The sequence below is a fragment of the Chinchilla lanigera genome, unplaced genomic scaffold (assembly GCF_000276665.1).
Source record: "Chinchilla lanigera isolate Chin_1 unplaced genomic scaffold, ChiLan1.0 scaffold00046, whole genome shotgun sequence".
NCBI lineage: Eukaryota > Metazoa > Chordata > Mammalia > Rodentia > Chinchillidae > Chinchilla > Chinchilla lanigera.
Genome location: NW_004955447.1, coordinates 4,552,399 through 4,565,274, shown reverse-complemented (window position 1 = coordinate 4,565,274; position 12,876 = coordinate 4,552,399). Strand labels below are relative to the sequence as shown.

Below are 12,876 nucleotides of genomic sequence, written 5' to 3'. Positions count from 1 at the left end.
ACACTGTACATTATAAATATACTTTTTGTCAATTAAAAAGAGCCATATATTTTGTACAAGTAGAGCGGTATTAGTAATAATAATAACAATACTTCTCAGGGCATATAGTCATCTGTATTAGCTCAATCTTCTATTTGACTATGGTGACTCAGTATACAGGTATTCTGGGAACACAGATTCTATCTCTTTTGTGTGTGTGTGTGTGTGTGTGTGTGTAGCACTGGGAATCGAAGTCATGACCTCATGCTTGCAAGCCAGGCACTGTGCTACTGAGCTATATCCTCGGCCCAGATTCTATCTCTAACATTGATCAACTCACCCATTCCTATCATCACATGCACATTATTTAATCTTAGACAATGTTATTCCTTTACTTTGTAGAATACAGATAGCAGTCCTTGCTGTCTATCAATCTCAAAGATTGATTTCAAAGATTACTTACTAAATAATATTATTCCTTCAAAATATAAATTTTATATACTTTAACACATTAACACAATTGGACCAGAGTAGTAAAATAACCACCTGGGTAAACCAAGGAGACAGTGTGAAGAAGGTACAGCACTGTGATTAAGAATGTAGTCTTTGGAGACAGAAAGACTTTAGTTAATTCCTAGTTTTGCATGTATTACCCTTAGGCAAAAATGGTACCTGTCTAAATCTCAGCTTCCTCATCTGCAGAATGGGTATAATAATATAAACAGAAGCTGTTATAAAGATTAAACATACATGATATTTTAGGATGATAGGTGGCACACAGAATGTTTGAAACAAATGATAGCAATTACTATTTTGGTCTGCGCTGACTCACAGTCAACTTGAAACAAAGGGCTAAATACTTCTGAGTTTGCTTTTACAGTTTCAAAAAAGACATTATCTTCCATCTTTAGATAAAAGGTTGCAATTAGAATTTAATGATGCCTGTATGATATTTTGGATTCCGGAAGACTAGTTCTGTCATCTCAAAAGTATTATTCTAAAAATTTCAGAAATGACCCACCCATATGAGCCACATATTGTGTCCTACTGGAAGAAAGTTGGTCCAGAGTGACATAGTTGGTGTCTCTCTGCGGCCCATTTTTGTTTCTCAGTCACTGAATTCTTCCCATACTTCCATCCACTGATCTCAGGTCTACTCACTTGTGCCTGAATCTATAAAAGCATTCTTTACAGTCTCATCCATATCTTCAAAAAGAGGAGACCCACAGAAGTGTTCTTGGGAAATTTCTCAGTGAAGTTCCCTGAAACCTTAACTTTGACAGAGCCAAAACCAAGGCAGGACACCCATTTTCATGGACCTCACAGAAGACCTGCTTCACAGCTGCCCAGCTCATCTAGTTCTCAAGCATGTAAAGCCATCAGACATGCTTATAAATCTCAGTGCTGATTTGGAGGCCAAAAAGTACTATTTCTCCTGAGTGTATCCACTTACTCGTTTTATTTTGAAGCAATTTCATATTTTGAGACAAAGCAGACAACGATAGCAGAATAACAAAGATCTATTAGTTATAGCTACATCTGACCAATGAATTAGCTCCAAGCAATGTTACACTAGGACAAACTGAACTTCTGCAATATAGCAAATGTTGTAATCTTCCTTTAGAGAACAACGATGATGTAATTGAAGTGCTATACTGCTGGGCACGGGTCACTTTTGATATAGTGCAGAAGTTAGGTCACATGCTCAACTTATATAAATGCAAAGATACTTTTAAAAAAATTAAGTAAGGCACTTAGTGCAGTCTTTAAAATCTGTTGAAAGTCCACAAATAAAAGTAAAATTGCATGCCTGTATGTTCCCCCACCAGCAGCTATGTGCACAGTTTCGCCCCAATCTCTATACTGTTTTCTCAAAGTGCATATGTGTGTTTATGTTTTCTAATTCCCTTTTGTAGTGCACATTTCCCGAAGACTCTACTTTTAGCTCCCACACAGAATTGAAAGTGAGGAAAAGAGAAAGAACCTAGATTTTAAAACCACACATGCCAGGTTCAGATTCTGGTCAGCTTGGATAATCTAAGTCACAGTTACTTTATCTTTGAAAAGGAGTAATAATGGTAAACACTTCGGAAAGCATCGCCAAAATTCAATAAAATAGCGCTGTATAAATTCTACGTGATGTGAGTCTACACAGGACTTACTGCACAGCAAGAACTCACTTAAAGTTGTTACATGGTTAGGGGCCAACGCAGAAAGAGAAACGAGTATGTGGTAAATGTATGTGGCACAACCGTGCAGCCACTCTAGGCCTGTTCCTCAGTGGAGAGTCCAAGGTGGCTACACACTCATTTCAAGGATAACACTATTGCATCATTTTACACTAAGATTTTTTCTGCAAACAAAAAGATTTTTTAAGAAATAAATAGGACCAGCCTCCCTGTTTGACACAAACCACTGAAATAATACGTGCCCTCCATTCAGTTTCTATACCTTCAGAATACCCTCACCTCCTTAATCACCACTATGTTGCATAAATGATACTTTTCTTCCCTGGAGGGACAGGTGACTAAGGAAGGAGCACCTCCCATTAATATGTAATTACCCCAATTTAAATAAAACAAAGGGTGACTTCTTTTAAAACTGGAGCGATTTCATTCATGCTTTACTTTCTTACAAGTTCCTTTGTTTTTCATATCCACACCACGTCAGCTCTTCTCAAACTTCAGAGTGAATAAGAATTGCCTTGGAGGAATGTTTTAAAGGAGACTGACATGTCTCATCCAGAGAGTTACTGGCCCTTCTGGGATGTCAGCTGGACGGCTCTGCTTTAAATGAGGACTCATTGACTAGTTTGAGTATATGGGATACACTTTGAGAGACAGTCCTTAAGTAAAAATTAAAATTGTGTATTTTGTTTCACTTGAATATTCATTTTATCTTCATCTATCTATTTAAATATGCATAGACATTAAATATAGAGTCACTCAATTCTAACACAGACAAGGCCTGGAATATATTTACGGACTATATTGAGAGTGGTGAAAACTTTCTTGAAGGACTGTCTTCTACAGTAACCATCTTAAGGACGATGAGAGGAAAGAAATTAAGACACAAAACAATTGTGAATTATAGAGAAATGCTTCCAAAGGGCAGGGATCCTTGAGAAATCTGACTAAATTTATAATATCATGACACAGTATTAAACTTCTATTGAAAAGCATGTCAAACTTCTGTCAATGATAAACTTATTTTCCCTACTAGAGAATGACTACAGACTGGACTGGGAGTTTTGTATTTTTCAAACATTTTTCTCTCACATTATAAATTCCTAAAAACTAATATACCAATATGTCAAAGATGGTAAATTTTAATCTGAAGATAAAATTATTCTGAATCCAAATTAACAGACAAAAATCCTGTTAGTTTCTAATTTTGAAAGAGAACAACAGAGAAGCTATTCTGTGGCTAGGCATCTCATTGGTTTATTTTTAAAATCTGACTATGATAATTTAGTTGTACAATCCTCTTGAATTGTTTCTTATTTTTCAAAATATTTGTAATTTTTATTTTAAACAATTTTCTGGGGCTGGGGATTTAGCTCAGCGGCAAAAGCGCCTGCCTGGCAAGCGCAAGGTCGTGAGTTCGGTTCCTGGTACCGGAGAAAAACAAAAAAAAAAACCAAAAAACAAACAAACAAAAAAAAAACCACAATTTTCTTACAGAAATAAATATAATTTTGAATTGCATGGTTTCAAATTTATATTTTTCTCATAAATACCCTCTGAAATAAGAATATCTCATTAGATAAAGTCCAAGTTAAAAACACATTTTGCTGTTCTTGAAATAAACTAAAAGGCAGCTGCCACAACACCATGTGCTATACCTTCACACACTGTAAAGCCCCCTGAGAAAACACTGGGGTGAACGGGACAGAAGAGGGGAGCAAACAGCAACATAGAACTGTAGTCTATTTCTTCACATAATGTGTAAAATCTCAAAACTATTTTTCTCTGTTAAGTAGTAGATATAGAAATTGGAGGTGTTTATGCCACTGTAAACAAGTTACCTTCAGGCAGAAAAGGCAGAAAGGAGAAGGGAACTTACGGATACATTGCTGACCAGCAAGGAAGAGCCTTGTGAAGATCGGAGTCTGCAGTGAAGTGGCTCCCTCAGCTCCATCGGTGACTCTGTAGGCTAGATCGCGGTGAAGAAAGAAGTCACGGATGATCCAAGCAGAACCAGCCTGACGAGTCTCGGCTAAGACAGCAGAGAGTTTGTGTGTCTAGTAGAACAAAGACAAATTTTACAGGGATCAAGAGCAAAAATAACTTATAAATATTTTCTAGGAGTAGGAATTTAAAAGCTTTTTTTTTTTTTTGAATTAGCATAGGGCAGAATTTTTAGAAAGGTCAGATGTTTAAATCTAGATAGAATTTTGAAAGTCACTCTACTCTGCTTCCTCATGTTTCCAGGGAAGAAACTGAGGTTTAATTAAGTTAAATGGCTTAGTCAAAATCACATAATTAACCATCACAAAGACTAACATCAATAAAACTAATCTGACATGTTTTCTACTGTGTCATGCATATAACCTAAAGTTTTTCTTTGGTATTAATTATAAGTGAGCTGTTGAAAATACAGTAGAGACTAGAAAAGTATTAGCATCTTAAACTGAATGGTATCATTCCCATAGAAAAGTCAAGTCATTTATAAATACTAACATATCAGACTTATCAGCTAGCTCGGTTTTATTTACAGAAAGTAAATAATATATATTTTAAAAACATTTTCAGTCAGGGATATAGATCAGTGGCACAAGCATCCGCCTGGCAAGTGCAAGGTCCTGAGTTCGATTCCTGTACCAAAATAATAATAATAATAATTTGTCCCTTTACTGAATTAGGATCTAGAGAAGTGTGCTTTATCAATACCTCTTGTAAGCAATCTAAGAAAGCACAGGGGTGTCCCTTTTAGGGCTGGGGATATAGTTCAGTGGCACAGCGCCTGCCTGGCAAGTGCAAGGTCCTGATTTCCATTCCCAGCACTAAAAAAAAAAGAAGAAGAAAAACATTTTCACAATCTGCATGCAAATATCTGTGTGTAGTCTTAAGCATAACCTTTAAATTGCCTTTTCTAATCTCCATAAACCAGATTAAGTGCTTCTAATGTACATTTTCATGGTATCATAATATTTACCCATTATACTAAAATTTTTATTTGTCTCACTTTAGGAAGCTGTGAATTCTTAACAGACAGGAATTCTGTTACCAGTATAGATGGGTTTTAAAATATGTATGAGAAAAGGAAAGAGGAAAGAGTACGTGTACGATCAGTCCTAAAATAATCACCATGAAGAAAACAAATCCTGTTTAATTCCACTCATATCCATTTCGCTTCTTGGTCACCTCTATAGGTGCAGAAATTGAGGTTCACGGTAAATTGTGGCATTAGGCTGCCACACCTGGAATTGTGAGCAGGAATTAACTGGAATTACTCTTAGCAGTGACTAAATCCCCAGACTATACCTGGGCCTAGAGAGATATAAGGTTTGTGTTAGAGTTAATAGATCACTTAACATTGAGGGATAACTTGCACATTTGTTTACTGAAAGTCATGTAAGATTTCTGTCTACTCACTTGGGAAGTACAATTTAGCCAAAAAATAGAGGGAATATTAACATAGTAAAACTTCCAGATTTTGAAATTAAGTTGTTTTTATATGGTCTTTAAAGATAAAATATTTTCAAATGCAAAGTTAAGATGGCTTAATAATACTATATTTTTATATTAATAGTCTATTAAAATGCTAATTATGATCCTGTTGTTAAAGGAAAACAGATTCCCCTTCAGTGTAACTTTGGAATAAGACTTGCCAATCTCATTTTTTGGCGGGTAGGGGGTACTGGGAATCAAACTCACAACCTTGTGCTTGCCAGGCAGGCACTATGCCACTGAGCTATATCCCCAGCCCTGCCAGACTCATTTTAACAAAATCTTATAGCTTTTAGGTTTTTCTTTCACAAAATAAAGATTCTGAATAATCTTTAGATTCTGAATAAGTAAATAAATTTTTTATATATCCCTAAAGTCTTGTATACATAGATTTATGTATAGCTAGTAATATGGATGCAGAAAATAGGACTGCTTGCTTGAATTGTTTAAAGAATACTGTAAGGATAGGCTAGTTCTTCTAGAAAATCAGATAGGCAGAAATTTAGGATATTTAAATAGAGAAGCGGATTCACTTGAAACATATTAAAATATAATAATAAATATGTCTGTCTTTTCTACTTTAATGGCCTTTATTCAGGTTCCTGAAAAGTCATTGCAGTGTACACCAACAAATTTTTTGATATAGCATAATTTTAGTATAGAAATGAGAAAAATGACAGGAAAAGGGAAAATGAACCATAAATTATCTGCTAGTGAAACACTTCGTGTATTTAGGTCTTGCATTGAAATTCTTCTTGGAGTTGTAGCATAAAAAAGCAAAACCAATCATTTCAAAATTAATTGATCTCTCAGAGGAAAATGACAGAACTTAGGGAAAAACTTACCAAATATTTCTACTTTTGCTGCCATTTTTCTGAAATCATTTTTGCAGCACTTTTGTTCTAAGCCATGACACAAAGAAAATGTTCCTGGAGTTACTCTCCTCTCCGGGCATGAAGGAATTGTTTGTACCGTTGTGCGTAATGGCAGAAGCAGTGTTGAGAATGTACTTGTGATTTTGAGTCTTGGGGAAGCTCACGGTAGATAGGTCACATTGCATAACAAGTGAAATAGCAACTTTACCTCAGGCATTTTTATCATCCAGCAAATTATTGTGTGGTCATTCCAGTACCTAACAATTTTATAGCAATGAGCATCTGATGCCTGTAAGCTACAGAAGTACCATGCCAGTGTGGCTAGTCCCAGATGACTTTTATGACTGTTTAAACTCCCACTAGCTTATTCCAAGGTCTTTTATGCTTGATAATACTCAGATGTCTGTAATAACATGATTGATTTATGGAATCCTCCAAAGTTATACCTGGGTTACATCTTGCTGATACTAAAGCAATGCTTTTATTGGCTAGTTTATGAAAATGTACATTACAGATTGAACAATATTGTTAAACTAGTAAATGAACTAGTTGTCTGAGTAAATACAGATGTCATCATCTGTGGATCCATCTCCTCCTATCATGTATAGTTTTGAAGGTACCCATTTATCTTAATTTGTTTAGGCTGAGAATACAGACAGCATCGATATAACTAATTATCATTTATTTCTATCTCAGGAGGAAGTTATGACAAACTTTCTATCTGTCAGGGGTTAGGGAGTAGCTCAGTGGTAGAGTGCTTATCTAGCAAGTGGTAAGACCCTGGGTTCAATCCTCAGATCCATAAAAATATTTTTAATTAAACATAAACCTAATGCTGCAGAGCAAGCTGTCACTACTGTTACTGCCCCCCTTGCTTTGTTTTGTGTTCTTATTTAAAATGTGATTTGTTTCCTCTGTTCCACTATACAATGTTCTACAATTGCTATGACTGTCTTCATGATAATGGAGATTATTTTTCTAGTCATTAATGTTAAGATTTGCTAGGCTTAACAAACTGTAATGATGCACAGAATACAAACCAGAGACAAGGTTTTTAGAATTAACTAACAATAACAATGCTAAAGGGGGCTGGGGATTTAGCTCAGCGGCAAAGTGCCTGCCTGGCAAGCGCAAGGTCGTGAGTTCGGTTCCCGGTACCGGAGAAAAACCCAAAAGAAAAGAAAAAAAAAAAAAAAAAACAATGCTAAAGCAATTCTTTTTTGAGTGTATAGGGAAATAAAATATGGACTGATTAATGTTATTATACCAGTGACTGAGTGAACATAACACTTTTGGACCCATTTTAATTTTCAGTTGTTTGCAATTAGTCTAACAAACACTCCTAAGATTAATCAATTTCATGTTGGAGGATTAACTTGTAGTCTCATGAACAGATTCTTCGTGGGACATGACCTTTATTTATTTATCCATACTCTTCTCTCTATAATAGATACTCTTCCAAAGTATCCAATAAATTAATAAAGTAGTGATCACGTTCAAGAAAAAGTAAAAATCCAAATATATTCTACATCTTGTTTAAGACAGTTGCTCTGATAAAGATGTAAATGTGGCTTTGAACTTTCTGGCATAAGTTACACAACTCTGTTAAAAACAAAGACATTAAGAAAATATTTTTTTCTGCCAGTAAATTAATGAAGAAATTTTTTATGTCAGAGTAACACTTAACAATGAAGAGTACTATCAGCAACATTGTAATAAAAACATAACAGAATTTATATAACTTATTTAATTTACATAATTATGTCATAATAAATTCAAAATCACATGTAGGCATAACTCTGAATTTGAAGTTGATGACAGATTTTTAAAGGAGAATTTTTAATGTGTACACTTCTACTGGTCCTGCTTGATCCAAAGGTACAAGTCAAAGTAAGATAGGGATATAATGTTTCTTAGATGCATTTCTAAAAATATTAGTTCTCTCAGAATAATTCAGGGAGAAATAGGAGTTCTTATACTGGGAAAATTTCTGAGGGTGCAAGTTATATGTTGTTAATTGAGAGACGATCGGTTTATTTTGTTAAATCAGAAATGCAGTTGAAAGAATCCCAGTTTGTCAAAACTGAGAAACTAGATGAAATTTTACAACTAAAGTAAAATCCTATGAAATTTTAGTGTTAAATTGGTGCCTTTCTACTCAGAAGATTTGGAGTGGCTTGTAGTATTGTGTTTTATTTTTTTGGCTCTTTGTGTAGGATATCTCAACAAGAGTGCTACAGAAAAGTAGGGAGAGAACAGGGAGGGTATGCACACCACTTTTGCCCTAGGCCAAAGCTGGCTTCACCCTGTCTGCCATTTTCAAGTTTCAGAGTCTTGACTGTACTTTTGCTGCTTATTTGTACCTGTGCTTATATCCCATCCCTGACACCCAGCCTCCCGGACAAAAACAAGACTAGACTATTGGGAATATTTTGGTAGTGTGCCAGATTTGGTGAACAAAAGGGCATGTTGTAGTACGATGTCTACTGATGACCTTCAGCATTCTCTTCATACAGTAGCTTGGGAAAATGCCCGACTTTGACTACCAGCAGATTTCCTTGTGAACAATGACTTAATTGCATAAAATAATGAAAAGCATGGTTAACCCTTTTATCTCTGAACATTGAATAAGATAAATTTCCAGATGTTGGTCTCTATTTTTATGTTATTGGACCAATGTTCTATACAAATAATTATGATGTAAGCATTTAATATGAAAAGAGCTGAGTAATCTCTAATGTTTCATCTCAGTATTGCTACAATATTACATTCTGCAAATGTTAGTGCTTCAGATACCAATTTTTAGTAAGGTATCTTTAAGTCATAGAGTGAAAAATAAAATCAGTAAACTACTCAAGTTCCTTTCACTGTGGTTTGCAATCCTAGTCTTTATTGAATGCGTGCCTTTGGGGCTAGCTTTTTTATTAAGAAGAATCTGTTCCATTTTGTAGTGCTGAGGACTGTGTTCATACCTAACACCACTCTTCCTCTGGCCATACCATTTTTGATCACTACCCAGAGTACTTCTACTCAGCAAATTCTATAGTTTATTACGGGTGACTGAAATACTCAAAACAAGCCTATGAAATCTTAAGAAGAAGATAAATGAGATGTGACTTAAAAATAGTACTGAGAAAACATTCACAGTTAACAGAAGACAATTTAGAATAGCTGGTTGGCATCGTGACCTGTGAAGCCTCTGGCCAAGTATGGACACAGGTTTTAGTATGAATTTGACCAGCTGGATGTCATTCTTTGAAAAAGATAGCATTTTCAGAATGAAAGAGAAAATTAGAACAAATATAGAGGGATAATCCTATATCTGGTTTTCATTCTTTTTATTGTCAAGTGCTCAAAATGGACTGCTTATTTTAATTGCTACAAAACAAGCTATACTTTTGTTTCATTTTTAATAAAACACTTTAAAAGTAATTTAAACTGTCAATTTTAACTGGAATTTCTTGTATGACTTTGTGGGCGACAGATGTGTCTCAAATCTGTGTGCTCTGGCATGTATGTCTTTGAGTTTTGATGGGCAAGGCCCAGCAATTGTTCATCTAGAGGAGAGAAATCCTGGGAATGTGACTGAGTTGTTGTAAGTTTATAATTAACATTTCTTAAGATTTAATTGAAATTCAGTTACTATTTCAAAGCTAAGAATAAATTAAATCTTAATTAAAAATTAAACATTACAGATAGTATTTACTACCTATAATTGTTGTTAGCTATTAAAGTTCTTATAAAAGTTAAAAAAAATAGAAAATGGTCATATTTTCTATGCCCATTAAGGCTTCCAAAAATGATGTGTCAAGTCTCATTCTTGTATTTGTTAAAGAAATTTGACACAGTTTCTATAACTTTCTGTTAATTTCAGTTACTAGAAATTCATCTTTTTTTTTTTTTTGTACCAAGAATTGAACTCACAACTTCACACTTGCCCAGCAGGTGCTGTGCCACTGAGCTATATCCCTGGCCCTCATCTGTCCAATTTAAAACTTCCATTGCAAAGCTGACATAAATGCAATCACCTTTCTTTTCTCTCAGTATCAACTCTGAGGCTGGCTGCTTGATAGAGAAGTTAGAATGAGTTCTAGAGACATTACTCCTCCTCCCCACCGCTACACTCTCAGTTTGGGGTTGAGAGTGGGGCAGGAAGGGTGGAGGAGAGCTCACATAATCAGTTCTGTGTCTGGGTGAGTGACCTAGGTCTTTGGTTCAATCCAGTTTCTCCTGACAACAGATGCTGGTGTGAGAACTGGTGCTGATGGTGTGCTTGGTCGTCTACGGATAGTGTTCATCATTATCTGGGCCGCCCCACTCACTGAGTACTCTTCAGGCGCAAAAAAACCATAGCCACTTGGGCCCTGAAACCAATCCATGCCCCTAACTCCCTCTCCAACTGGACTGTCCCCTCACTACCCAGCCCCTTTCCTTACCTCCCTGACACTTTAAATACAGCTTGGTAATCACTGAGATCATCTTCTGGGCCCTCCAAGAGCAACAGATCACTCGAATGCAGCGAGAGGAAATGTATTGCCTCCCAGGAACAAACTCTAGACCACAGTTCCTTCTTACTCTGTTAGCATGAGCTACTCCAACAAACTCCTGCACTTTAGAAATCTTCAAATCAGAGGTGCGCTGCTGGCTTTGATCCACAAATGGCTCCTCAGCTGCAGCAGAAATACCCAACTCCTCTAGAAAAGGCATTTACTGCACTGCTCTACTGTAGCTGCTCCACAGGGATCTTCAGTAGATTATCACTGAGCCTGTTGAAGAACAGGTTACCAGTCTCCCTTCTTGCAGACACACACATTTACAATCTTTATGATTTCCCAGTGACACCCCATTGTTTGACTTCAGAAGGGAAAAAGGATATTTTTTTTTTCTTTGGAAAGAAGAGTGACTGTGGTGAATTGACAACTGGTGGTCAAATTGTAACACCCAGCTGAACTGAATCAGCATGGTTCTGAGTGGGGAAGGTCCACCTGAGCATTGTTGCCCTCAGCACAAAGAGAGACCTGGAGGGTAAGATTCTGTGCTGTTGGTTCTCTTGGAGAAGCTTGTCACGCTGGTTTTCTTGATGTGAACTCAGCTGTTAAAGTTGGAGGAGCTTGGGACCTTGCTGTCGCTGAGGATGGCTGTGGTTCTTTTCAAGCGAGCTCCGTTCCTTACTTTGAGTGTCACTTCCTGGCTCCGGTGCAGATCCCTCAGCCTGCTGGCAAAGATCCTTCATCCCACTGCCACAGACTTTCTAGCTTCCACCACTGACCTGTGGGCCTTTCCAGTGCAGATCCTTGGGGCAGACTTGCGTGAGACATTGCCATGGGCCCTAGGCCTCCAACTGGACTTGTGGAGCATAATGCCGTGGGTTTTAGATCTTTAGCTGGACTTGTGCAGGGCATTGTGATGGGATCCAGGCCCTCAGCTTGATTCTTGGGGCCTCTAGTGTGTGTGCAAATCTCCTCCACTCTTTTCCATTTGACTCTTTGGGTGAGTACTATAAAATAATCTTATAAATTATGTGTCCTATATTCAATCCATTCCCTTATAAACTCTGAGTACAACAGTGACCTTTCCCTCTAAACACTGCTATCCAAAAGTGTGCTGAGTTGCACTGCTGCTCTATGCATACTGGGAGCTAGAGGCTGGGTGCTATAACAGGATCAAATTCTAAGAGCAGTGTGCTTACTTTTAGTGGGTGGGACAGTGTCTGGCTCCAATTTTTTATATCTTTTTGAAGTTCCTCATAGAACTAGTTTACTTACTCTAATTAAGAGCAATCAGAACATCCTACTCTACATTATATAATTTTGTTAATAGGTATGCCTAAATATGTTCCTGGTTTCCATAATACTTTATACTTCTGAAGGTATTTTTACCATGATAGTCCATCATTTATGTTGTCATTAAGTATATCCATTATTAACCCAAAAATATAGCTTCCCAGCCTTCTGGCAAAGATCAAGTGTATCAAGCCAAACTTATGTGACTACTTCATCTTCAATTACTACCTCTCATTCACTTTATTCATGCACATGATCTTCTGTTTGCTCTTGAATCCTTAAACTTGCTTCTGCCTCATGGCCCTCATTCTACTGCTCATCCTTCCTATAGTTCTTTTGCTACTAATAATGGCTCTTGCTTTGTCTGGGCTAATAAAGTTATCATGAAATATGCAAGCAATGGTGAGACCAACCCAATATGGGGAATATCTGGATGTAAGAGATATAAATTATTCAAAATAGAGCTCCAAACAGATTGTTGCAATGGACATGCCATTTATCATTTATTTATCATCTGAAAAGACTTAGATAATAGTCCATCTGAAGAGTTTTATATATATATATATA

At 36.5% G+C, this 12,876-nt stretch overlaps 1 protein-coding gene and 1 pseudogene across 3 annotated transcripts in view; one reads left to right on the top strand and one right to left on the bottom strand.

The window, feature by feature from the left end:
- LOC102009123 (transmembrane protease serine 11E) overlaps positions 1–12,876 on the bottom strand; it is a 105,986-nt gene that overhangs the window by 46,165 nt on the left and 46,945 nt on the right. For 2 of the 3 annotated variants that reach the window (XM_005392824.2, XM_005392826.2), the window contains one exon: positions 4,045–4,222. In XM_005392824.2, coding sequence (XP_005392881.1) covers positions 4,045–4,052 — 8 coding nt within the window. In that variant the 5' untranslated portion in view covers positions 4,053–4,222. Of the gene's footprint in view, positions 1–4,044; positions 4,223–4,871; positions 4,985–12,876 lie in introns of all 3 variants that reach the window. The other variant, XM_013518541.1, reaches the window with a different exon arrangement.
- On the top strand, positions 6,605–9,045 carry LOC102030016 (annotated as a pseudogene).